Below are 26,418 nucleotides of genomic sequence, written 5' to 3'. Positions count from 1 at the left end.
ATGAAGTCATCATTCAAACCATGCAACTTTATATATAAACAAAAAAAAAAAAAAATCAAAATTAATTGGAGCCTAAAACATTAGCCTCATAAATGTGAAATAGGATGAACGGTTAATTAGGAAATATCAGAAAAAAACAAATTATGCCTCAATGTTAATCAGTGACAGAGCAATGAAGTCATCATTCAAACCATGCAACTTTATATACAAAAAAAAAAGAGAAATCGAAATTATTTTGGATCTAAAATATTATCCTCATAAATATCAAAAAGTTATGAATGGTTAAAGGAGAAAATATCAGAACAAACAAATTATGCATCAATTTTAATCAGCGACAGAGCAATGAAGTCATCATTCACACCATGCAACTTAATATGCAAACACAAAAAAAAAATCGAAATTATTTTGGATCTAAAACATTAACCTCACAAATATGAAAAAGTTATGAATAATTATTTTGGATCTAAAACATTAACTTCACAAATGATAAAAAGTTATGAATGGTTAAAGAAGGAAATATCAGAACAAACAAATTATGCATCAATTTTAATCAGAGACAGAGCAATGAAGTCATCATTCACACCATGCAACTTTATATACAGACAAAAAGAAAATCAAAGTTAATTGGAACCTAAAACATTATCCTCATAAATGTGAAAAAGGTATGAATGGTTAATTAGGAAATATCAGAAAAAACAAATTATGCATCAATTTTAATCAGCGACAGAGCAATGAAGTCATCATTCAAACCATGCAACTTAATATGTTAAGACAAAAAAATCGAAATTATTTTGGATCTAAAATATTATCCTCATAAATGTCAAAAAGTTATGAATAGTTAAAGGAGGAAATTTCAGAAAAAACAAATTATGCATCAATTTTAATCAGTGACAGAGCAATGAAGTCATCATTCAAACCATGCAAATTTATATACAAAAAAAAAAAAAAAAAAAAACAGAGAGAGAGAACGAATTTATTTTGGATCTAAAATATTATCCCCATAAATATCCAAAAGTTAAGAATGGTTAAAGGAGGAAATATCAGAACAAACAAATTATGCATCAATTTTAATCAGCGACAGAGCAATGAGGTCATCATTCAAACCATGCAACTTAATATGTAAACACAAAAAAATCGAAATTATTTTGGATCTTAAACATTAACCTCACAAATGTCAAAAAGTTATGAATGGTTAAAGTAGGAAATATCAGAACAAATAAACTATGCATCAATTTTAATCAGAGACAGAGCAATGAAGTCATCATTCACACCATGCAACTTTATATACAAACAAAAAAAATCAAAATTAATTGGAACCTCAAATATTATTCTCATAAATGTGAAAAATGTATGAATAGTTAAAGGAGAAAATATCAGAACAAACTAGTTATGCATCAATTTTAATCAGCTATAGAGCAATGAAGTCATCATTCAAACCATGCAACTTTATATATAAACAGAAAAAAAAATCAAAATTAATTGGAGCCTAAAACATTAGCCTCATAAATGTGAAAAAGGTATGAATGGTTAATTAGGAAATATCAGAAAAAACAAATTATGCATCAATTTTAATCAGCAACAGAGCAATGAAGTCATCATTCAAACCATGCAACTTAATATGCAAACACAAAAAAATCGAAATTATTTTGGATCTAAAACATTAACCTCATAAATGTGAAAAAGTGATGTATGGTTAACGGAGGAAATATCAGAACAAACAAATTATGCATCAATTTTAATCAGCGACAGAGCAATGAAGTCATCATTCAAACCATGCAACTTGATATGTTAACACAAAAAAATCGAAATTATTTTGGATCTAAAGCATTAATCTCACAAATGTGAAATAGGTATGAATGGTTAATTTGGAAATATCAGAAAAAAACAAATTATGCATCAATTTTAATCAGCGACAGAGCAATGAAGTCATCATTCACACCATGCAACTTAATATGCAAACACAAAAAAAAATCGAAATTATTTTGGATCTAAAACATTAACCTCACAAATATGAAAAACTTATGAATAATTATTTTGGATCTAAAACATTAACTTCACAAATGATAAAAAGTTATGAATGGTTAAAGAAGGAAATATCAGAACAAACAAATTATGCATCAATTTTAATCAGAGACAGAGCAATGAAGTCATCATTCACACCATGCAACTTTATATACAAACAAAAAAAAATCAAAGTTAATTGGAACCTAAAACATTATCCTCGTAAATGTGAAAAAGGTATGAATGGTTAATTAGGAAATATCAGAAAAAACAAATTATGCATCAATTTTAATCAGCGACAGAGCAATGAAGTCATCATTCAAACCATGCAACTTAATATGTTAAGACAAAAAAAAAATCGAAATTATTTTGGATCTAAAATATTATCCTCATAAATGTCAAAAAGTTATGAATAGTTAAAGGAGGAAATTTCAGAAAAAACAAATTATGCATCAATTTTAATCAGTGACAGAGCAATGAAGTCATCATTCAAACCATGCAAATTTATATACAAAAAAAAAAAAAAAAAAAAACAGAGAGAGAGAACGAAATTATTTTGGATCTAAAATATTATCCTCATAAATATCCAAAAGTTAAGAATGGTTAAAGGAGGAAATATCAGAACAAACAAATTATGCATCAATTTTAATCAGCGACAGAGCAATGAGGTCATCATTCAAACCATGCAACTTAATATGTAAACACAAAAAAATCGAAATTATTTTGGATCTAAAACATTAACCTCATAAATGTGAAAAAGTTATGAATGGTTAAAGTAGGAAATATCAGAACAAAAAAACTATGCATCAATTTTAATCAGAGACAGAGCAATGAAGTCATCATTCACAACATGCCACTTTATATACAAACAAAAAAAATCAAAATTAATTGGAACCTCAAATATTATTCTCATAAATGTGAAAAATGTATGAATAGTTAAAGGAGAAAATATGAGAACAAACTAATTATGCATCAATTTTAATCAGCTATAGAGCAATGAAGTCATCATTCAAACCATGCAACTTTATATATAAACAAAAAAAAATCAAAATTAATTGGAGCCTAAAACATTAGCCTCATAAATGTGAAAAAGGTATGAATGGTTAATTAGGAAATATCAGAAAAAACAAATTATGCATCAATTTTAATCAGCGACAGAGCAATGAAGTCATCATTCAAACCATGCAACTTAATATGTTAAGACAAAAAAATCGAAATTATTTTGGATCTAAAATATTATCCTCATAAATGTCAAAAAGTTATGAATAGTTAAAGGAGGAAATTTCAGAAAAAACAAATTATGCATCAATTTTAATCAGTGACAGAGCAATGAAGTCATCATTCAAACCATGCAAATTTATATACAAAAAAAAAAAAAAAAAACAGAGAGAGAGAACGAATTTATTTTGGATCTAAAATATTATCCCCATAAATATCCAAAAGTTAAGAATGGTTAAAGGAGGAAATATCAGAACAAACAAATTATGCATCAATTTTAATCAGCGACAGAGCAATGAGGTCATCATTCAAACCATGCAACTTAATATGTAAACACAAAAAAATCGAAATTATTTTGGATCTTAAACATTAACCTCACAAATGTCAAAAAGTTATGAATGGTTAAAGTAGGAAATATCAGAACAAATAAACTATGCATCAATTTTAATCAGAGACAGAGCAATGAAGTCATCATTCACACCATGCAACTTTATATACAAACAAAAAAAAATCAAAATTAATTGGAACCTCAAATATTATTCTCATAAATGTGAAAAATGTATGAATAGTTAAAGGAGAAAATATCAGAACAAACTAGTTATGCATCAATTTTAATCAGCTATAGAGCAATGAAGTCATCATTCAAACCATGCAACTTTATATATAAACAGAAAAAAAAATCAAAATTAATTGGAGCCTAAAACATTAGCCTCATAAATGTGAAAAAGGTATGAATGGTTAATTAGGAAATATCAGAAAAAACAAATTATGCATCAATTTTAATCAGCAACAGAGCAATGAAGTCATCATTCAAACCATGCAACTTAATATGCAAACACAAAAAAATCGAAATTATTTTGGATCTAAAACATTAACCTCATAAATGTGAAAAAGTGATGTATGGTTAACGGAGGAAATATCAGAACAAACAAATTATGCATCAATTTTAATCAGCGACAGAGCAATGAAGTCATCATTCAAACCATGCAACTTGATATGTTAACACAAAAAAATCGAAATTATTTTGGATCTAAAGCATTAATCTCACAAATGTGAAATAGGTATGAATGGTTAATTTGGAAATATCAGAAAAAAAACAAATTATGCATCAATTTTAATCAGCGACAGAGCAATGAAGTCATCATTCACACCATGCAACTTAATATGCAAACACAAAAAAAAATCGAAATTATTTTGGATCTAAAACATTAACCTCACAAATATGAAAAACTTATGAATAATTATTTTGGATCTAAAACATTAACTTCACAAATGATAAAAAGTTATGAATGGTTAAAGAAGGAAATATCAGAACAAACAAATTATGCATCAATTTTAATCAGAGACAGAGCAATGAAGTCATCATTCACACCATGCAACTTTATATACAAACAAAAAAAAAATCAAAGTTAATTGGAACCTAAAACATTATCCTCGTAAATGTGAAAAAGGTATGAATGGTTAATTAGGAAATATCAGAAAAAACAAATTATGCATCAATTTTAATCAGCGACAGAGCAATGAAGTCATCATTCAAACCATGCAACTTAATATGTTAAGACAAAAAAAAAATCGAAATTATTTTGGATCTAAAATATTATCCTCATAAATGTCAAAAAGTTATGAATAGTTAAAGGAGGAAATTTCAGAAAAAACAAATTATGCATCAATTTTAATCAGTGACAGAGCAATGAAGTCATCATTCAAACCATGCAAATTTATATACAAAAAAAAAAAAAAAAAAAAAAAAAAACAGAGAGAGAGAACGAAATTATTTTGGATCTAAAATATTATCCTCATAAATATCCAAAAGTTAAGAATGGTTAAAGGAGGAAATATCAGAACAAACAAATTATGCATCAATTTTAATCAGCGACAGAGCAATGAGGTCATCATTCAAACCATGCAACTTAATATGTAAACACAAAAAAATCGAAATTATTTTGGATCTAAAACATTAACCTCATAAATGTGAAAAAGTTATGAATGGTTAAAGTAGGAAATATCAGAACAAAAAAACTATGCATCAATTTTAATCAGAGACAGAGCAATGAAGTCATCATTCACAACATGCCACTTTATATACAAACAAAAAAAATCAAAATTAATTGGAACCTCAAATATTATTCTCATAAATGTGAAAAATGTATGAATAGTTAAAGGAGAAAATATCAGAACAAACTAATTATGCATCAATTTTAATCAGCTATAGAGCAATGAAGTCATCATTCAAACCATGCAACTTTATATATAAACAAAAAAAAATCAAAATTAATTGGAGCCTAAAACATTAGCCTCATAAATGTGAAAAAGGTATGAATGGTTAATTAGGAAATATCAGAAAAAACAAATTATGCATCAATTTTAATCAGCGACAGAGCAATGAAGTCATCATTCAAACCATGCAACTTTATATACAAACCAAAAAAAAATCAAAATTAATTGGAACCTAAAAACTTATCCTCGTAAATGTGAAAAAGGTATGAATGGTTAAAGGAGGAAATATCAGAACAAACAAATTATGCATCAATTTTAATCAGTGACAGAGCAATGAAGTCATCATTCAAACCATGCAACTTAATATGTAAACACAAAAAAAAATCGAAATTATTTTGGATCTAAAACATTAACCTCATAAATGTGAAAAAGTGATGTATGGTTAAAGGAGGAAATATCAGAACAAACAAATTATGCATCAATTTTAATCAGCGACAGAGCAATGAAGTCATCATTCAAACCATGCAACTTGATATGTTAACACAAAAAAATCGAAATTATTTTGGATCTAAAACATTAACCTCACAAATGTCAAAAAGTTATAAATGGTTAAAGGAGGAAATATCAGAACAAACAAATTATGCATCAATTTTAATCAGTGACAGAGCAATGAAGTCATCATTCACACCATGCAACTTAATATGCAAACACAAAAAAAAAATCGAAATTATTTTGGATCTAAAACATTAACCTCACAAATATGAAAAAGTTATGAATAATTATTTTGGATCTAAAACATTAACTTCACAAATGTGAAAAAGTTATGAATGGTTAAAGAAGGAAATATCAGAACAAACAAATTATGCATCAATTTTAATCAGCGACAGAGCAATGAAGTCATCATTCAAACCATGCAACTTAATATGTTAACACAAAAAAAAAAATCGAAATTATTTTGGATCTAAAATATTATCCCCATAAATATCAAAAAGTTATGAATGGTTAAAGGAGGAAATATGAGAACAAACAAATTATGCATCAATTTTAATCAGAGACAGAGCAATGAAGTCATCATTCACACCATGCAACTTTATATACAAACAAAAAAAAATCAAAATTAATTGGAACCACAAATATTATTCTCATAAATGTGAAAAATGTATGAATAGTTAAAGGAGAAAATATCAGAACAAAGAAATTATGCATCAATTTGAATCAGCGACAGAGCAATGAAGTCATCATTCAAACCATGCAACTTAATATGTAAACACAAAAAAATCGAAATTATTTTGGATCTAAAACATTAACCTCACAAATGTCAAAAAGTTATGAATGGTTAAAGGAGGAAATATCAGAACAAACAAATTATACATCAATTTTAATCAGCGACAGAGCAATGAAGTCATCATTCAAACCATGCAACTTTATATACAAACAAAAAAAAAATCAAAGTAATTGGAGCCTAAAACATTAGCCTCATAAATGTGAAAAAGGTATGAATGGTTAATTAGTAAATATCAGAAAAAACAAATTATGCATCATTTTAATCAGTGACAGAGCAATGAAGTCATCATTCAAACCATGCAACTTTATATACAAAAAAAAAAGAGAAATCGAAATTATTTTGGATCTAAAATATTATCCTCATAAATATCAAAAAGTTATGAATGGTTAAAGGAGAAAATATCAGAACAAACAAATTATGCATCAATTTTAATCAGCGACAGAGCAATGAAGTCATCATTCACACCATGCAACTTAATATGCAAACACAAAAAAAAAAAATCGAAATTATTTTGGATCTAAAACATTAACCTCACAAATATGAAAAAGTTATGAATAATTATTTTGGATCTAAAACATTAACTTCACAAATGATAAAAAGTTATGAATGGTTAAAGAAGGAAATATCAGAACAAACAAATTATGCATCAATTTTAATCAGCGACAGAGCAATGAAGTTACCATTCAAACTATGCAACTTAATATGTAAACACAAAAAAATCAAAATTAATTGGAACCTCAAATATTATTCTCATAAATGTGAAAAATGTATGAATAGTTAAAGGAGAAAATATCAGAACAAACAAATTATGCATCAATTTTAATCAGCGACAGAGCATTGAAGTCATCATTCAAACCATGCAACTTTATATACAAAAAAAAAAAAAAAAGAGAAATCGAAATTATTTTGGATCTAAAATATTATCCTCATAAATATCAAAAAGTTATGAATGGTTAAAAAAGGAAATATCAGAACAAACAAATTATGCATCAATTTTAATCAGCGACAGAGCAATGAAGTCATCATTCACACCATGCAACTTAATATGCAAACACAAAAAAAAAAATCGAAATTATTTTGGATCTAAAACATTAACCTCACAAATATGAAAAAGTTATGAATAATTATTTTGGATCTAAAACATTAACTTCACAAATGTGAAAAAGTTATGAATGGTTAAAGAAGGAAATATCAGAACAAACAAATTATGCATCAATTTTAATCAGCGACAGAGCAATGAAGTCATCATTCAAACCATGCAACTTAATATGTTAACACAAAAAAAAAATCGAAATTATTTTGGATCTAAAATATTATCCCCATAAATGTCAAAAAGTTATGAATGGTTAAAGGAGGAAATTTCAGAAAAAATAAATTATGCATCAATTTCAATCAGTGACAGAGCAATGAAGTCATCATTCAAACCATGCAACTTTATATACAAAAAAAAAAGAGAGAAATCGAAATTATTTTGGATCTAAAATATTATCCTCATAAATATCCAAAAGTTATGAATGGTTAAAGGAGGAAATATCAGAACAAACAAATTATGCATCAATTTTAATCAGCGACAGAGCAATGAAGCCATCATTCAAACCATGCAACTTAATATGTAAACACAAAAAAATCGAAATTATTTTGGATCTAAAACATTAACATCACAAATGTCAAAAAGTTATGAATGGTTATAGGGGGAAATATCAGAACAAACAAATTATGCATCAATTTTAATCAGTGACAGAGCAATGAAGTCATCATTCAAACCATGCAACTTTATATACAAAAAAAAAAGAGAAATCGAAATTACTTTGGATCTAAAATATTATCCTCATAAATATCAAAAAGTTATGAATGGTTAAAGGAGGAAATATGAGAACAAACAAATTATGCATCAATTTTAATCAGAGACAGAGCAATGAAGTCATCATTCACACCATGCAACTTTATATACAAACAAAAAAAAATCAAAATTAATTGGAACCGCAAATATTATTCTCATAAATGTGAAAAATGTATGAATAGTTGAAGGAGAAAATATCAGAACAAAGAAATTATGCATCAATTTGAATCAGCGACAGAGCAATGAAGTCATCATTTAAACCATGCAACTTAATATGTAAACACAAAAAAATCGAAATTATTTTGGATCTAAAACATTAACCTCACAAATGTCAAAAGGAGGAAATATCAGAACAAACAAATTATACATCAATTTTAATCAGCGACAGAGCAATGAAGTCATCATTCAAACCATGCAACTTTATATACAAACAAAAAAAAAATCAAAGTAATTGGAGCCTAAAACATTAGCCTCATAAATGTGAAAAAGGTATGAATGGTTAATTAGTAAATATCAGAAAAAACAAATTATGCATCATTTTAATCAGTGACAGAGCAATGAAGTCATCATTCAAACCATGAAACTTAATATGTAAACACAAAAGAATCGAAATTATTTTGGATCTAAAACATTAATCTCACAAATGTCAAAAAGTTATAAATGGTTAAAGGAGGAAATATCAGAACAAACAAATTACGCCTCAAGGAAGAAATACCAAAACAAACAATCAATGCATCAATTTCAATTAGCAACAGAGCTAAGAAGTCAGCATTCATATCATGCAAAATTATATACTAACACAAAAAATAATCGAAACTAAGTGAAACCTAAAATATTAAATTCTGCTAATTTCAAAAATATATGAAGGGGTAAAAGCATAAATATCAGAACAAACAATTAATGCATAACTTATAGTCAGTGACAGAGCAATGAAGTCATCATTCAAACCATGCAACTTAATATGTAAACACAAAAAAATTGAAATTATTTTGGATCTAAAACGTTAACCTCACAAATGTCAAAAAGTTATGAATGGTTAAAGGAGGAAATATCAGAACAAACAAATTACGCATCACGGAAGAAATACCAAAACAAACAATCAATGCATCAATTTCAATTAGCAACGGAGCTAAGAAGTCAGCATTCATATCATGCAAAATTATATACTAACACAAAAAATAATCGAAACTAAGTGAAACCTAAAATATTAAATTCTGCTAATTTCAAAAATATATGAAGGGGTAAAAGCATAAATATCAGAACAAACAATTAATGCATAACTTATAGTCAGGGACAGAGCAGTGTAGTCATCATTCAACTCAAGCAAATATATCTCACATACACTAATTTGAAACATACACATAATGATGGTGTTATGTTTATAAAATTCAGCAGTGGATTAATAGCCTGGAGAAAGGATTTCAAAGCACACATTATGCAGCAAGTTACATGAAAAGCAAATGTACTGTATTCATTATATAAATAATACAAATATACACTATCTACCAATAAGTATTCGGACACCCATGCAAATGAGGATATCTGTGATCCTGATCTAAGTCAGAAAAACATCGTGTAGGGAACAGCATTGGCTCAGATGTAAGATGCCATGAAATTCTATGCTATCTGACTTTGATAAAGGCCTAATTGCCAGATATCATGGAAATGGCCGATCATTATATTACATATGTAGTGACTTAAACATTCCAAAATCAGCAGTGACCTGTGATTAAGTGGATGGCAAGTAGTAATTATCAGGATGTGCCACGACTTGGCAGACACACAAAATTAAGATACAGAGACAGACAAAAACTGTCCAAAGAAATTTAGGGGGGGAAAAAAACCTAAACCGATGGCCCACATATTCCAGGAGTTCCAACAAACATCCGAGACTGTTGTTTCAATACCAACCATAAGGAAGTACATTTGCTTGATTTCTGTGGTCATATTGCCGCCTATAAGCCTTTGATTACAAAATCCAAGCACATTGTTCAGTTGAGGTGGAGCAAAGCATGTCGAAATTGGACTATAAGTGAGTGGAAACAGGTTTTTCTGGAGTGATGAATCAAAGTTCCATCTCTACCAGTCGGATGGCAGAGTCTTTGTTTGGCATATGCATGGAGGATGCATTTCACCAGAATGCTTCATGCCTACAGTAAAGTTTGCTAGAGATGCAATTATGGTCAGGGGATGTTTCTTGCGATATGGACTTGATCCCAATTTATTGTAAGCTCAATGCTGACTCCAGCTCCACTATTTTAGACAACAATGCGCTTCCTACATTATGGCAATTTTATGGATTGGATAATAATTATTTCCAGGATGACTACACTACTTGTCATGGGGTGAACCGACTGGACTGGTCTGCCCAGAGTCCAGACTTGAATCCAATAAAAAAACCTCTGGGATATGATAGATTACTGAATTAAAGGGTGCAGCAACCATCCAAAAATGATAGAAGAACTTGCATGTTTCCTCCAAACGAGTGGAAGAAAATACCACTGTCCAAACACTTGTGGAAAGCATGCCCCAGAGGGTTAAGGATGTAATTGCCTCAAGTGGAGGCTCTACCAACAATTGAATATGAATAAATTGTGTTTATCTCTTTTATCACAGGTGTCAAATTATTTATTAGTAAATGGTGTATTTTGCATGTATAAGATTAAAAATTAAATTAAACCTATATTATTTATAACGACTTTCAGGAGTGGTCTAATGATACTGATAAATCAATGAAATATCAAAGAATCTGTTATACATCATACTAAATCAAGACAGAATAATGGTATCTTTGTTAAATCATGCCTTTTAGATACAATTTAACAACTAAAGAATAAGAAGAATTTTTTTATTACATATTGTGAAATCTTATATGATGTCTCAGTAAAAAGAACTAAATAATCATTTAATTTTCTAATTAAAGCACTGAATTCAATATATCTGCTACTGTAATTGATTTTTTTTCTTTTTGCCTATTCTTGAAAATATTTAAAAATATGCATAGCAACAAAAGAAACAAACATAAATAAATAAATTTAAATCTAAGCATATTTTACAGTTGGGAAATATTTATTCATACATAGTACTTTCAAATGATTTTATTACTGTTTTGCTGAAAGTAAGTTATCAATGTTAGGTAGCATTTTCAACTCCACGGATTAACGAAATCAAATAAAAGTTATTATAAACAGCTGAATCTCTGCAATGCAATGTTATTTGATTCCTGAATGCAAATATTTCATTCTTTTGGATTGAGTAGAACAGAAATATTCAAGGAAACATCTATTTTTTAAAATAACACATAACTTATTATGGTTTAATTTTTATTTCTTTATTTTAAATGAAAAAATGCAACTTAATATATTAAAATTATAATATTTTTTATTCTTTCATAGCAGAAGTAAAAGCACTGATCACTTAGAAGAAAAGAACAGAAATTCTATAACTTTCAGCTGAATAAATTCTTATTTTCTTGAAGAATAATGCAATAAATAAAGGTTAAATGAAAAAGTTTTATTAATAGTTTTTAAAAAATGACTTAAGGAAAATCGAATATTGTTTAAAAAATGCAAGGAAAAAGTGTACATTTTTAAATATTTTGGAAAAAATAAATCTCTTAGAAACTTATGGAAATTCAACCCTCTTTGATAGCTCAGAAAGTTTGACTTAAAAGATAATATTACAAAATCATAAATAAATAATTTAAAATGTCTTTTTACTTTCTTTTTAGCTCTCCTTTTTTCTGCTTTATTTTTTTCACGCTCTTCTTCCATTATCAATTCTGTTGCATTGCCATCAGCCTGCAAATATTAAAAATAAATAATTATCACAAAGTAGAACTTTTATCTAAACATTAACCCGAAATTTCAAAGATCATATAACCAGAATTTACTTCTATTAATTTAGTCAATCAAAATCCATTTTTACTAATAAGTGAAGTTAGGAAATGTTTTTGCAATACTTGAAGTTTTCAACATTTACACTGTTTTAATGCAATTAAGTTACAAAAAAAAAATTACCTGAATTTCTTTTACTATGTCAGCCTCTGAAAAAACAAATCAAAATTAATAAGTACAAATATAATATATGAATCAAAATAAACAAATTTAAAGAAACACCCATGTAAGTATAAGCTCGATACATTTAAAATTAAAGAGTTGGAATCACATAAATAATTGAGAAAAATATGGCAATGTATATTTGGATATCTCAGTTCATGAGAATACAAAATTGAATTTGTTAATACAAGTAATTCAAACTGATTTGAGTATACATAGTAAATGAATTAATAGTTATCACCTAGAAAAACTTAATTTTTTTTTTTTAATAAATATAACCTTATAAAGTAGCATTCACCATTTTTTAAAGACATTTGTGATAATCTATTTATAAGCTACATATAATTAAATCATTTAAATGTTTTGGGGAAATATTTAACTGCCACAGACAATTTGGAATATCTTTATTTTTAAATTGTTTTTACATTGTTGCTTAATATATGACCAATCATCATAAATCTAGTTTTCAAATTTCTCAAAAAAAAAAAAAAAAAAAAGGCCAATTTTTGGAAGAGTCATTTTTATCTTAGTGAAAAAAAAATTATTATTAATCATTTTTCAGATAAAAAGACATTTTAATATTTATATTATTTAATAAAAAGGCATTTTAATATAGACATAATATTTATATATAAAAATAATATAAGTCATTACATTCTATGTAATCAGATATTTGTCACATAGTAATGGAATTTTAATTTATCAAACAAAAATGTCTACTATTTTGAGCCTATAAGTTTCAGATGGGAAGAGGTAGAATACTTCAATTTTTCAATGCTTAGATCTAAAAAATATTTACCTTCAACTGTCACAGAGCTGTCATCACTCACATACTCACAGCTATCTTTATCCTTATCTGAAAAGCATTAAACATTATATACAATTAAAAATTAACATACAATAGGAGTAAAAATTAATTAGCAAGAAAACATAACTTAAGTCTACTAATTCAAAGATAGAAATTCAAAGAAATTAAAATATCAATCATTGTAAAATTTCAAATCATTTAAGATTTAATTAAGATTTTCGAGTTATAGAGCTACTGTCAAAAAAAAGGGGAGAAAAATAATGGGATAAAATTATGAAATTTACCTTTATTTCTAAAGAAGATATACTGGAAAAATCCATACATTTCTGGCTAAAAGATATAAAATTAAAATGGAATTTAATTTATCTCTTGAACATCCATGGAAAAATAATCATAAAAATTAAATTATATTTAATGTATTAACTTCAACACCAAAATCTTAATACCATAAAATTGTTAATTACAGTATTCATACTTATCATGAGTAACTCTGGCCTATTTTCAATTTTGAAATATTTAATTAACAGGACATTTTTTAATAACTCAAGGTTTCTGTAATTAGTATGATAAATATCATGTATGAAAAAAAAAATTGGATTACTAAGCAAACATAGAGAATTATAATTTGTACCTCAAAGTACAGAGTGGTTATATTTAAAGCAACCCAACTCAGATTTATGTAGAGACTGTACTAGCTGATGCACTTTCTTGAAACTTATTTCGTATATATTATACGCAATTATAAAATCATAAATTCAAACACATAAGTTAATTTATCACATGATTTATGAATGCACATTCTATTGACATCAATCACATGTTCAAAGTGTACTCAACAGCAGCATGAGGTGTTCCTTGAGAAATTGCAGCAAATGACATATTATTATTCTTGATTTCAATTTAAGGCAAAGTTTGTATGCTTTTTCTACAGATGCAATCTTTCAAGAATTCTCAAAATTAGAAAACACAAGAAGATCAGATAATCAGTAAAATGTATCTGCATTGCCCATTTATCTCTAAAGGGAACATGAAGCATTTGCTTCATTTATCGAATATGGGGTGTTGTACCGTCTTGCATGAAGACAGATGCTCCTAAATACAGTACATTCCCAAGTATCTGGTTCGTGATTGTACGGTCTAGTTTTCTTTTATGATAAATAAATGATGAAAGCAAAGCGCTGCATTGGCAATACTGCAAAGGCATTGGAAGTGGGCGTCTGCTGTGATCCTCTGACTTATTGTGTGCTAAACACAAGTTGTGACAGGAAATGAGCAGAGTTCTGCTCCTTGTTCAGAAATTTTGTCAGTGTATAAAGTACCTCAGTTATTGCCGCTGTTCTTGATTATAAATGCACAGTACTACAGTATTTCATAAATTGTTCTTGGGGTATGCTTAATGATTTGTGAGGTGTACAACAGAGAAGATTTGAAAATGGGTAATAAACGAAAAAAGTAGTGATTATGAAAGAGAAATTATGCACTAAAAAAGCGATTACATTATGGTGCAGCAGCAAAAACCGACAACTGTTTCTATGATTCACCAGGGCGCATTCACATTCTACTTGACTTAAGAAAAATGGGGGGGGGGGGGATGTACCAAATCTTGAGAAAACAGTTTTACATCAGGGGAACTTTGTATGGATACTAATTTAAAATAGAACATAGAATCTTTCATGCCATAAACATGGTTGCCACTCAAATTTGGCAAAAAAGATTTCCTGTACATATAAGCAATATAAGAGGAAATACATGACCAAAACTTATGTGCTGGTAATAATGGAATAACAATATTCCATGGTTTTAATGAATCAAAAAGCAAGGAAAGAAAGTAGTAATTTAATATTACTTGAAATAATTATATATTAAAAGAATGCTTACATTTACATAAAGAAAAAGCAATTTCTCTTTATTTATTGTCCAAAGACATTATTTACATATAAAGGGAACAGATATATTGAATGCTCTTTATTTGTAAGTCCCATAAAATTAAGAACTCAGATGAAATAAAACGAGAAAATAAAATTTTTACAATCATGATACAAATTATTTAATGATTACTTAACCAAAAAAAACAATATAGAGCAAGATTTTTTTATTTATTTATTTTCCAACTCATATTTTGCAACTTCTCAATTTTTGAAATTTCTACAAATTTTCCAGTCATCAGTTTAATTTTTTTTTTCTTCAGCAACAATTTTATTTGCAATGCTGCTTTGCACTTGCTGAACTTCTTTTCTTTTCCCTAAACTACTTTTTGCTCTTCTAAAGTTTCATAATATCTTGCACATTCTCATTTGCATATAGAAGCAAACCTTTTGAAATCTGAACATCTAAAACACCTCCATAAAAGTTTATGATATCATACACAGTTTTCAGACCTATTAAAGAATCTCCTTTCAGATATTCAACAAGCATATCATTGTTTAAAATGCATAAATCAAGTTTCAATAAAGTATGTCCACTAAAATAAGCTCTGCATTTATTTGAGTATGGTTACTTTAATTATTATTACTCTGTATAAAAATAAACTTTGACAAAAGAAAAAGAAAAATACAATTAATTTTCATAAACTACATTTAACAGTACATTCTGAATCTCAAATTTCAAGAATAAATATATTTTAAGTTATGAAAAAGAATATAATGCATTTAGTATCATTGTAATTTAATGTTAATTCTACACTATTATCACATGACTATGTTGCTTTCAAAATTTATTTAAGTTTCAAATAAAGAAACAAAAGTTATTTTGCATCACAAAAGTCATTTAAGGCTAAGACTACATAACATAATATAGAATTTAATCAATATATGATTATTGGATAAAACATGTATATCCCGTATTAAATTAAATTTTGCTGGCAAACACTATTTTCAAATATGCTGTTGAGATTTATGCAAGATTTCATCCCAATGAATCAAATCACACTATAACTCCAAGAAAAAAAATGCATTTTATTGGCTATGGCTAAAACATAACATAACATTAATTTCAAAATATAAATAGCATTCCAGATTAAAAAGCTTGAAGTTTACATCCTAGGAAGCATTATGAAAGAACTAGGAAATCAAATGTATCTCTGAGTTACGGAATTTACCAAATATGAAATATATATTTCTTTTGATTTTTCAGCAGCAAATTATTATAACATTTATCATATCCAATTTTTTAAATTGAGTAATAAGACAATAAAAATTTATATTACCAAAGTCAATTTTCTGGGTAAATCTTTTTCAGGAAAAATTAGTCTCACAGCTGCTTCACTAACGTTACTAAATTCCTGAAAAGGAAAAACATCAAAGCTAAATTGGAAATTGCAACTGGATGTTTTAAATTAATTTTTAAAGAACAAAATTCTTAATGAGAAAATAAGAATGAATTTCAGAAAAAAAAATCTCTATCAAGAACAAGAGAAAAGAAAAGACAAAAATCTATCATAACAGGTGTGTATGGAAATCTTCAATTTTAAACTGACTTTTCACATATTTGATACATACCATCATATTTTGAATTGAGGTCAAAAATACTTAATTTAAATTAGAGGTTAGTATATTTCGAGATCTTTTATCAATGAAAATATAACTATTTAATTAGTAGTGACCAAATCTTCATTAAACTTTTCTTATGTTTCAGTATTTGTGAGCAAAACATGAACTTATAATAATACAACAGAAGTGCTGTTATAATTACTTTTGTTATAAAGGAAGTCATAGAAAAGGTAATTAAGAAAATTTATGATAAATCAAATAGTGTAAATGCGATATGCATACATGTAAGAATATATTTAATATTAACATTTAATAAAATAATTACATTCATATAAAAAAAGGGCTTTTCTTTTCTAAATTTATATATGCTACATTTAATGCAAAAAAAAATATGAAAAATATAATGCACAAACTATTTTATCATCTCCAATTTTTCACTCAAAAGTCAATAAGTAAAATGATTTTAAACCACCTATAATATTTTCATTCAATACTAAAATAAAATACCAATACCAAAGATAAAATAAGTTTTTTTTAAGGAATTATAATTAATAACAAAAATTAACTATTTCAATTAATTTTCATGAAACCTTCATAGTACATGTATATTTGAAACCAAATAAATTTTTGTTTTACTAAATGAAGCAATTACCCTAAAGTTGCAGTTTATTAAATCAATTATTTATATAACTGTAAAAATGATATTTTTCATGAAAATTGTTTGCCAGAATTTGTATGTAGTTATTAAAAAAATAATTTTATACTTCTTAATTCTCACCTTGCCTGTTAACATTGAAAAAGGAAACAGAGGTTTAAAAAAAAGCAAATAATAACAACTTTTTTTTCATGCCAAATCAATACAATCCAGAAAAGGATATTTCATTCAACTCAGAACAATGAAAACAAATCAACCAATGAACGGCTCTTTCATTCAAGAACTGATTATAAAATTAAAGAGAGATAAAAATGATAAAATTGAAAGAAATATAAAATGATTATAGAAAAAAGAATGAGAATATTCATGTATAGTTCTAAATAATTAAAATTGTTCTGCAGAAAATAAATAAAAAACAGATTTTAAATATATATATATATGCAACACAAAGTACAATATCCATAAGACATATAACCATAAAATTAAAATCTAAGTAAAAATTTATCATGAACAGATAAAACTGGAAACAAGTACAATATATATATTAATAAATTAAGCAATTTGTGTGTGTGTGTGCGCATTGTATAACAGGCATTTTTTTTTTTAATTTATAATTTCATCAGGTATATATTCTAATAGTGTGACATTCATTTTTACATCACTTCAGTATCATGATTCATTTTAAATCATTATTTGCTTCATTCACATAAAACTGTAGGTCTAAGATTTGTATATAAAAACCAATGCATAAAACATTAAATTCTCTTATAAATTCTTCTCATATAAAACATTAAATTCTCTTTAATACACAACTTAGCTTCATATATTAGCATCTTCTGTGATTAATTTTTGAAAAATTACACCAAATTGACCTTACTGATATATATTCTAGATTTTTGTTTTGATAAAAGTATTTATAACCTCGCTAAAGAATCTAAAAGCAACTTAATATTCAATAATCTTCTTACAAAAAAATTATTTTAATTATCTATATAAAACTATTTTATCTATTCCTTGTTATTTTTGTCAAAGTTAAATCATGCTTTATATAACAAAAAAAAAAAAAAAAATTACCCTGCTAGTAAACAATCATGTTCCAAAATCTAATAACAGAATTTTCAGTATGTTATATTGTTAAAACATCATTGTTTTAAATTTAAACAAATTAATAACTTGCAGAAATAATACTTAAAAAAAGAAAACAGTTCTCTTTGTTGCAAATACTTACTCAACTTGAACTTACGCTCTGTTTGCAGCTGTAGTGTGCAACACTTCTTAGTAGCCTTTGTACTGTACAAGCAATAAAGTGATTTTAGCTACAATAAATAGTTATTTGTGTGCGATTGGTAAATACTTTAACATCACAGACTTTTTGTATCATAAAAGAACAAGGGGCTTCTTTAACAAATAAAAAGGATATTCTGAATCCAAGAAAATCTTTCTCTAAACTGTTAACAAAAATACATTCAAATTATTAATTCTAATTCACTAATAAATTTCATACCTATGCAATCGCAAAAGAATCCAAGCATTTTAAAGCAAATGAAAAAAAAAATCAGCAATATGTAATCAGATTAATACATTATGGAATGAGAATTTTAATCGTATTTTAGTGTAATTATCTGACTTGAAAATTTAAAAAGAGAAATGAGAAGTAAAAACCTTATGAAGAAGGGGGATTATACTTTCTTACTGATCAAAAAGTAATAATTTTTCAAAATATAATTCATTTCAACACAAAAAGTAAATCAGATACTGATTAAATCATCAAAAGATGAATAAATGAAGTAAATGCATAAAGAGTTAGAATCCTAGTTTTCCAAATGCTCATACATCTCTATCCCTACAAACAAAGGAGAGTGTGTGTGCTAGCACTCTGCAAGCCACACCAATTGATCTAGAGCAATTAAATTTGTAACATACATAGTTTGAAGGGTAAGAATGTGCACATCAAATCATTTTTTTGAAATTTAATTATTAAAAATTAAGCATAAATTTGACATTTCTTAATGACTAGCTTCCAAAAATATTTCTACACAAAAGTTATTTTTACATCAATTTAAAGTTTAAAAAAATATTTTTTCAGTGATATCAATTTATTTGTAGAATTCTATAGTCAAGATTTTATTATTTTCATGATGAATAGGTCTCTGTTTAAAGCATATTTTTAATAAGATATTAATTAAATCATTTGCCATTAAATTACGGCAAATGATTAATTTGCCGTTAAATTACGGCAAATGATTAATTTGAGAAGTAAATGACGGTGAAAACCTTTTTAAATTTGTGCAATTTTAAACAGTAATATTATCACTCCTTAAGCTGGATGTTTTGTTATTATAGTTAGCGATTTTTTATCAATATTATTGAATAATCTTACAATATATTATGTAAATCAATAAATCTATTTTGTAGTTCACCCAAAATTCAATATTAAATTATTTATTATTCAGTGATTATATTTTTTTATAAATGTGCTTCAATTCATAAAGCCTGTTGGATTAACTTAAGTTTAATCTGTTTCTTTCAAAATCAAAATTCAAATTTTAAGTTAAATTATAGAAAATTTGTGAGGTGAATAGCAGAAGACCTTATTAAAACTTTTATAATATGAATTGCATTGTTATTTAAATCTGAAAATTTATTGCTGAGGAAACCATTAAGATTAAGTTACTACATAATATTTCACGAAAATTTTACTTTACCAATAATTCTAGCCACCAACCAATTGTCAAATGCAACTAGTAGAAAATATACATTAGTTTGAATAAAAACAATGCTACTGTTATCTTCCCCCTCTCCCTTCTTTTCCTATTTCTCCGATTCAATAATTACAGAAAAATGAAAATTTTGTTTAAATAGTATATTAAAATTAGATACTGTTTCCTATGTTACCATTCAGATAAATTATAAAAATAGTTCTTAAAGTTTTATTTTTATTATTATGATTGAATATGTTTAAATGAAATATTGAAGCTAAGCATGTCTTTCGCTCCGGCAATTAACAAAGCCTGCTTGTTTTTTTCCCCATTCCCTTTTTTACAATAAATATCATATGCATAATTTATCTAAAATCATTGGTTTAATAAAGAAAACATGATTTATTTTTAATTTTGTGGCACTAATAAAAAAATATGCTTCCCTTCTTGCAGCTGCCAAACCCTAGGAATGTTTTTTTTTTTTTTTTAAGTTTTTTAAAAAATTACATTGGGTACCATTAAAATAGTTACCTGACAGGAAAGGACATAATTGTGGATTTCAAATCTTATACTTATTGGGTGAACGTAAGTTTTCAATTCAAATCTTTAAGGCTAAAATTTTTGAAAAACTACATTAAATTTTAAAGAAACTACCTATCTTAGCAACCAAATAAAATGCAGGACTACTAAAGAAATAACAAAGGAATTTGGAAAGAAGGATTTGGAACGAAATTTAAAAAATAATTAATATTAATTTAATATAATAAATAAAAAGTAAAAACACAATATTTATGCCAACTGCTAACTATGTGAAGAGCAAATAATATTTATATATGAAAATAAAAATAAGATAGAATGCAAGCCAATCACTATTATTACAGTTAGGTTAAGATTAATAAGTGGTTATGGTTAAGATTAATCAATAGAACTTGTATATTAACCACATGCTAGCGATCAATTGCCAAAGGTCGCACTCTCTTTAACAGGTGCTTTCTCAGCTAAAATTGGATTATATTCTCCAAAAGTATGCAATTTATAATAAATTTTAACAATGGCATGAGGTTCATACACGAGTGCCAGTAAATAACTTTAAATTTGCAATCCAACAATCAGAAGGTATCCACAAATTTATTATTTTAATAAAGTATGCATATAAATATATATATTTAAGAAAGGCACAATTAAACAAATATTGCATTAGATAAAATTATTCTTTCAAATAAAGAAACTTACATACATAAACAAAAACTAGGAACTTACAAAATGTTAAACATAATACATCAGAAAATAAAATATTAGCATAAATCAGAAAATAAAATAGAAGATTCAGAATGTCATAATATATAAAAATAAGGATTCAATTAAATTTAAAAAAAACTGAAATAAGAAACACTCCTATGTTATAAGAGATTTAGAAACAAAGATGACAATTATATACTGTCAGAAATACAATAACAATCAAAAATATAAAACTATATCAAAAACATATATGCATTTTAAAAGTCACAGATAAAACATAGTGATAAAATGAATACAGCATTTATAAGGTCATAAGTTTTTCAGCAAAAATCAGAATGACATAAAAGCACAGAGCAAATTGATATTTGAAAAAATTATACTAATAATATACATATATTATGAATTTTTTACATTTAACAGCTTCCAAAATGATGATGATTAAAATCTTTGGGAATAAGTAAAATTTTAGAAACTGTTTAGCCTCACAAAAAAAAATCAGATAACTATATAAAAATTTAACAAAACAGACTATAACAAAATTAGAATAAAAAGTTAAAACAAAAATTGTTTTTGATGAATTTTTAACATAAGACAGATTACCAAACATAATCTCATCATTAAAAAAATCATTCATAAAATAAATAAGTAAAACATAGTAAATAATAAGAAATTTAAAATCTATTCAAATTCTTTTCCTTTCTATTACTTTAACGTTCCAAAAGTGACTAAACAGTCTTACAATAACCATCTGTATAAACTATAGAGTAACGTACAATGAGATTTACAATAAAATAACAAGTTATTTTCAGATCTAATTTCATTTGCTTGCGATAATGTGTTATTCTGATCAAAAAATCATAGAAACAAACGAAATTGAATGATATGGTGAACAAATCGATCGTTTTAATAAAAATTCAGAAGTTCATCACAGTGAGACATTCATCTAAAATAATGATCTGAAACTTACATGCAAAGCAAATTCTCGATTATGGTGATTTTCAGGATACCACATCAAAGATAAAACTTTATATCGAAACACAATATCATCCGCTGTAGCAACTGTATAAAAATAAACAGCTCGTTTATTAATCGGCACTAACATAAATCAAGAGTCAAAACAATGATTAAAATTTATCAATCTTACATGATGGTAATCCTAATATATCTAAAGCAATATCCTTAGAAAAAGGCATAACTAACCAACAACTAACTGTCAATTATTTTTCATTGTTAGTCATAAAATCAGCTCCAAATTACTAAAAATTTCAGCTCTGACGCGTGTATGACAAGTTGCTTCGAAAAATTGAAGGAATGAAACTTTTGAGTTTTGCAGCAGTTAACGGTTACAGGGAAATACCCATCAAATGGCATCAGTGCATAATAATAATCCTCATTTATTTAAATATAGTAAAAACTATTAAACTTTATTTAAAGATAAAAATATTATAAGGGCATTGTTGAATAAATGGAATTAAAAATGAACGTTACACGAGAAAAAAACAAAACAGAAATGAATTCAAATGGCGTCATCTACTTGAAACGAAGAACGGATTTAAAGAAGGCTTTCGCACTATGTAAAAAGCTAAAAAAGCAATGAGATGTTAGTGATCTGGCAGTGCGAGAAGCGTACTTATATAAAATTGAGCAAATATCATACCTTTTCTCGTCTTTTTTAATATTATTATTATTATGTTAGAACTTAATGTTGCTTTGGTTTGGAAATTTTGAAGACTTAATAGGCATGGGCAGAAATTTAGCAATAAATATATATATATACTAGCCGCCTTTGGCAACCAGCCGGTTCGCCAATCTTAATGTTCGTTAAAATTTTAATAATTAAATATTTTATGCAATTCCTACTTTAATAGCTTCTTCATTAAAATATTTTAAAACTTCAAATTTCAATTCACTCAGAATATTATAAAGGCCTTCAGTCATAAGGTAATCTGTATCTCTCCAATTTTCTGTTAGCTCCCGTAGAATTTATGCTTTAAATTAAAGTGGAAAGAATTAATCTGCAATTAATATAATAATATTTTTTATATAATAATATTTATAATAATATAATATATATAATATAATTATATTTATTTATAATATATATATATATATATATATATATATATTAAAATTTTTATTTAAACTTCATTAATTTCCTAATTTTTGCTCAATATAGCCCAAATTAACTTGATTCTAGAATATTCTCTTATTTCCTGATCCCATTCCACTTTTTCTATCTAATTAATTCAACAGAAGCTTTGTAAAATTGCTGAATCAGTTAAAAGCCTCACGTTCCCACACTCCGAGTGAAGGAACAAAATACCGCTGACTTAACAAATTCTTTTAAAAGATCCCTGTGTTTCCCTTTCCTGGTCGGCGCGTGTAACGAAAATCATTATCGAAATCTCATTGTATATAAGCACTCATGTTACATAAGACCAGAGATAAAATGTTCATGAGCTTTTCCTCATTTCGCTCTGTGTCGTTCTGTATTGCGCGTGTGCTCGTCGCTTCTGCTTGTACATAATGCGTGCCTCTCACATGATAACTTGTTATATATGTTCTCACATGATAACTGAAATTTGCGATAGCATATTACACCCCCCCCCCCTTTCGACTCGCTAATTGCTGAATTTTAGATTTGTCGCCAATGTCTATTATGTTTTATTGTTTTTAAAGCGATGCACTTTCCCTCCTATTTATTTAAATATTGTATATGAGAAATTGATTATTATTAGATTCGATTCAAAATCGATTGAAATTAGCTGTAAATAATGTAAAATATTTTTGAACAAATAAAATTTATAAATTAGTAGTTTCATTGATTAACTAGTTCGTCTATCTTATTAATAGTATTAATTTTGTAATTTTAATCATCTTGAATTTTTTTATTCGACTTGTTTAATTTTGTGTAAAATAAAAGCATTGATTGTCGCAAAATAACAAGAATTGTTACTATTCCTAATAAGTTTTATATTTCCCTTTTATTTTCATTTTACAGTTTGTGCTAATTCTAATTCCAACTTGGAATCAGACCACCCAGATTATGATTTAAGTAGAATATGTTGTGTTTGCTTTAAGAAAAGAAGTTTTGAATTGCATTATTCATCTCTTTGATGTATGGATCATTTGATCGATTTCAATCTACTTCATCTGTAAATACTCTGATCAGTTCCTATCATCATTATGCAAATAGCTTCATGAAATTCTCTATCTTGTGTTGTGCAAAAGTAAACTTATTCCAATACGAAAGTAGAATTCCGAGTCATAATAAGAATTGAATTTTAAAAAATTTAAAAATGACAAAAACATTTGCCAGAAGATTTATCTGCATTTGAACTAAATTCAATGCATTAATAGAATGAAATATACTCAGTACATTTGCAGCTAATAGAGATAATAATTATACACTATTTAGCTAATTGCAAAGTACGCATTCAAGGAAATTGTAAAACATATATTAATAACTAAAGCTATTTTCACTTTAAAATTAGATCAAACAGCTATCTTATGAAATGCATAATCATATGCATCTGATAAGAAAAAATAATGACCATATAAAAATAAAGATAACACGGAAACCCTCTCAATTTCCATTAATAAGACTAAATTATATAATAAGTAGAATTCTGAAATATAAATAATTAAATGCACATAAATATGCACATCTAAAAAAAACTGAAACTTCTATAAATTGAAAATGTTTTAATAAAAATGTTTTAAAGGGGGGAAAAGACGTCTGAAATTTATAATTTTTCAGCTAATGGTTATATTAATAATTTTATTTAACAAAGGATTATAAATTATAAATTTAAGTTAATTATAATAGCTATATGAATAACAAAATTTAATAGCTACAAATATTTTCATTCTTAAAATAAATAAAATTGCCTTGTTCTTATGAAATACTACTTGCCTTTGGACTACCAACTACTACGTCAGAATTATTCCATACTTAAAATTTCAGTAAAATATTTTATGCGTATTTGGTCTTAATTTTTCTCCAGCAAAATATTTTTATATTTCAAATTTTGACAGGTATGTCATTTCTAGAAGCAATACATCTGTTTTCTTTATTATCCTGCTGCTCAATTCTTTCTAAATATCATTTTACCTAAATTTCGGCTGTAATATGAAACGGAAAATGAAGAATTCAACTAATTCATGAACTCGTTTGCTGAATCGAAAAATGGCTATAAAATATTTTAGGATAATAAGTAAAACCATTCAGTATCGAAGGTTTTGTGTAAAATGCATAATGTGCCTCATAATTTATAACGATAAATTTAATTACTGATTCAATAACATATTTTTGCGCTTACAATAAAAAATGAGTTGCTGTGTTCAAAAATATACACACTGTAAAAATCTCAATCATTTCTTACTTTTGAAGCAAAAATTCATCTGCATTTGATACAAAATGAAAAAAAATAGTAAAACTATAAAATAAAAGCAACTGATAATGTCGTGTCCGCTTTACAACGGAAAGGAGCTGTAGTAGCTTCTGAGGGTAAATATCCCTGAGAACCAGAGGTATTTACCCTCTGAACCAATTCAAACTTATAAATTGAAAACGGTCACTTATGGAATAACAACAGTTTGTTACCTGTCTACACGAGTTCGAAAGCAACTTGAAACGTATGAGAAAGACAACTTTCCCATTGCAACTAATATTGCCCTGCAAGAAGTTTACTTGAATGATATCTTAACTGGATGATCCAGTCTCCATGAACTTGAACTGTTAAAAACTGAACTTGTTCTCTTCTTTAAAAATGCAGGAATGCGCTTGCACAAATGGTGTTTTTTACTTGCAAATCGTGAGTTTTCTGACTTAAATTTCGATCAGTTATCTGAAGAAACTGTAAAAACTTTGGGTGTTTTGTGGAATAGTTCCTCAGGCACCTTTTGTT

General features: G+C 26.7%; 1 protein-coding gene across 4 annotated transcripts in view; it reads right to left on the bottom strand.

The window, feature by feature from the left end:
* Positions 1–22,806, bottom strand: part of LOC129988192 (tetratricopeptide repeat protein 12-like) — a 49,507-nt gene extending 26,701 nt beyond the window's left edge. For 3 of the 4 annotated variants that reach the window (XR_008785632.1, XM_056096348.1, XM_056096349.1), the window contains exons 1-7: positions 22,653–22,806; positions 22,476–22,567; positions 16,633–16,707; positions 13,712–13,757; positions 13,419–13,475; positions 12,581–12,606; positions 12,281–12,361 (exon numbers count right to left, since the gene is read on the bottom strand). Coding sequence is in view for 3 of the 4 variants with exons in the window: in XM_056096348.1 (XP_055952323.1) it covers positions 12,281–12,361; positions 12,581–12,606; positions 13,419–13,475; positions 13,712–13,757; positions 16,633–16,707; positions 22,476–22,567; positions 22,653–22,701 (426 nt within the window). In the remaining variant the exon portion in view is untranslated. Of the gene's footprint in view, positions 1–12,280; positions 12,362–12,580; positions 12,607–13,418; positions 13,476–13,711; positions 13,758–16,632; positions 16,708–18,798; positions 18,861–22,475; positions 22,568–22,652 lie in introns of all 4 variants that reach the window. The other variant, XM_056096350.1, reaches the window with a different exon arrangement.
* Positions 22,807–26,418: the final 3,612 nt, after the last annotated feature.

This window comes from Argiope bruennichi, chromosome 10, assembly GCF_947563725.1.
Source record: "Argiope bruennichi chromosome 10, qqArgBrue1.1, whole genome shotgun sequence".
Taxonomy (NCBI): Eukaryota; Metazoa; Arthropoda; class Arachnida; order Araneae; family Araneidae; genus Argiope; species Argiope bruennichi.
This window is presented reverse-complemented; position numbering and strand designations above follow the sequence as displayed.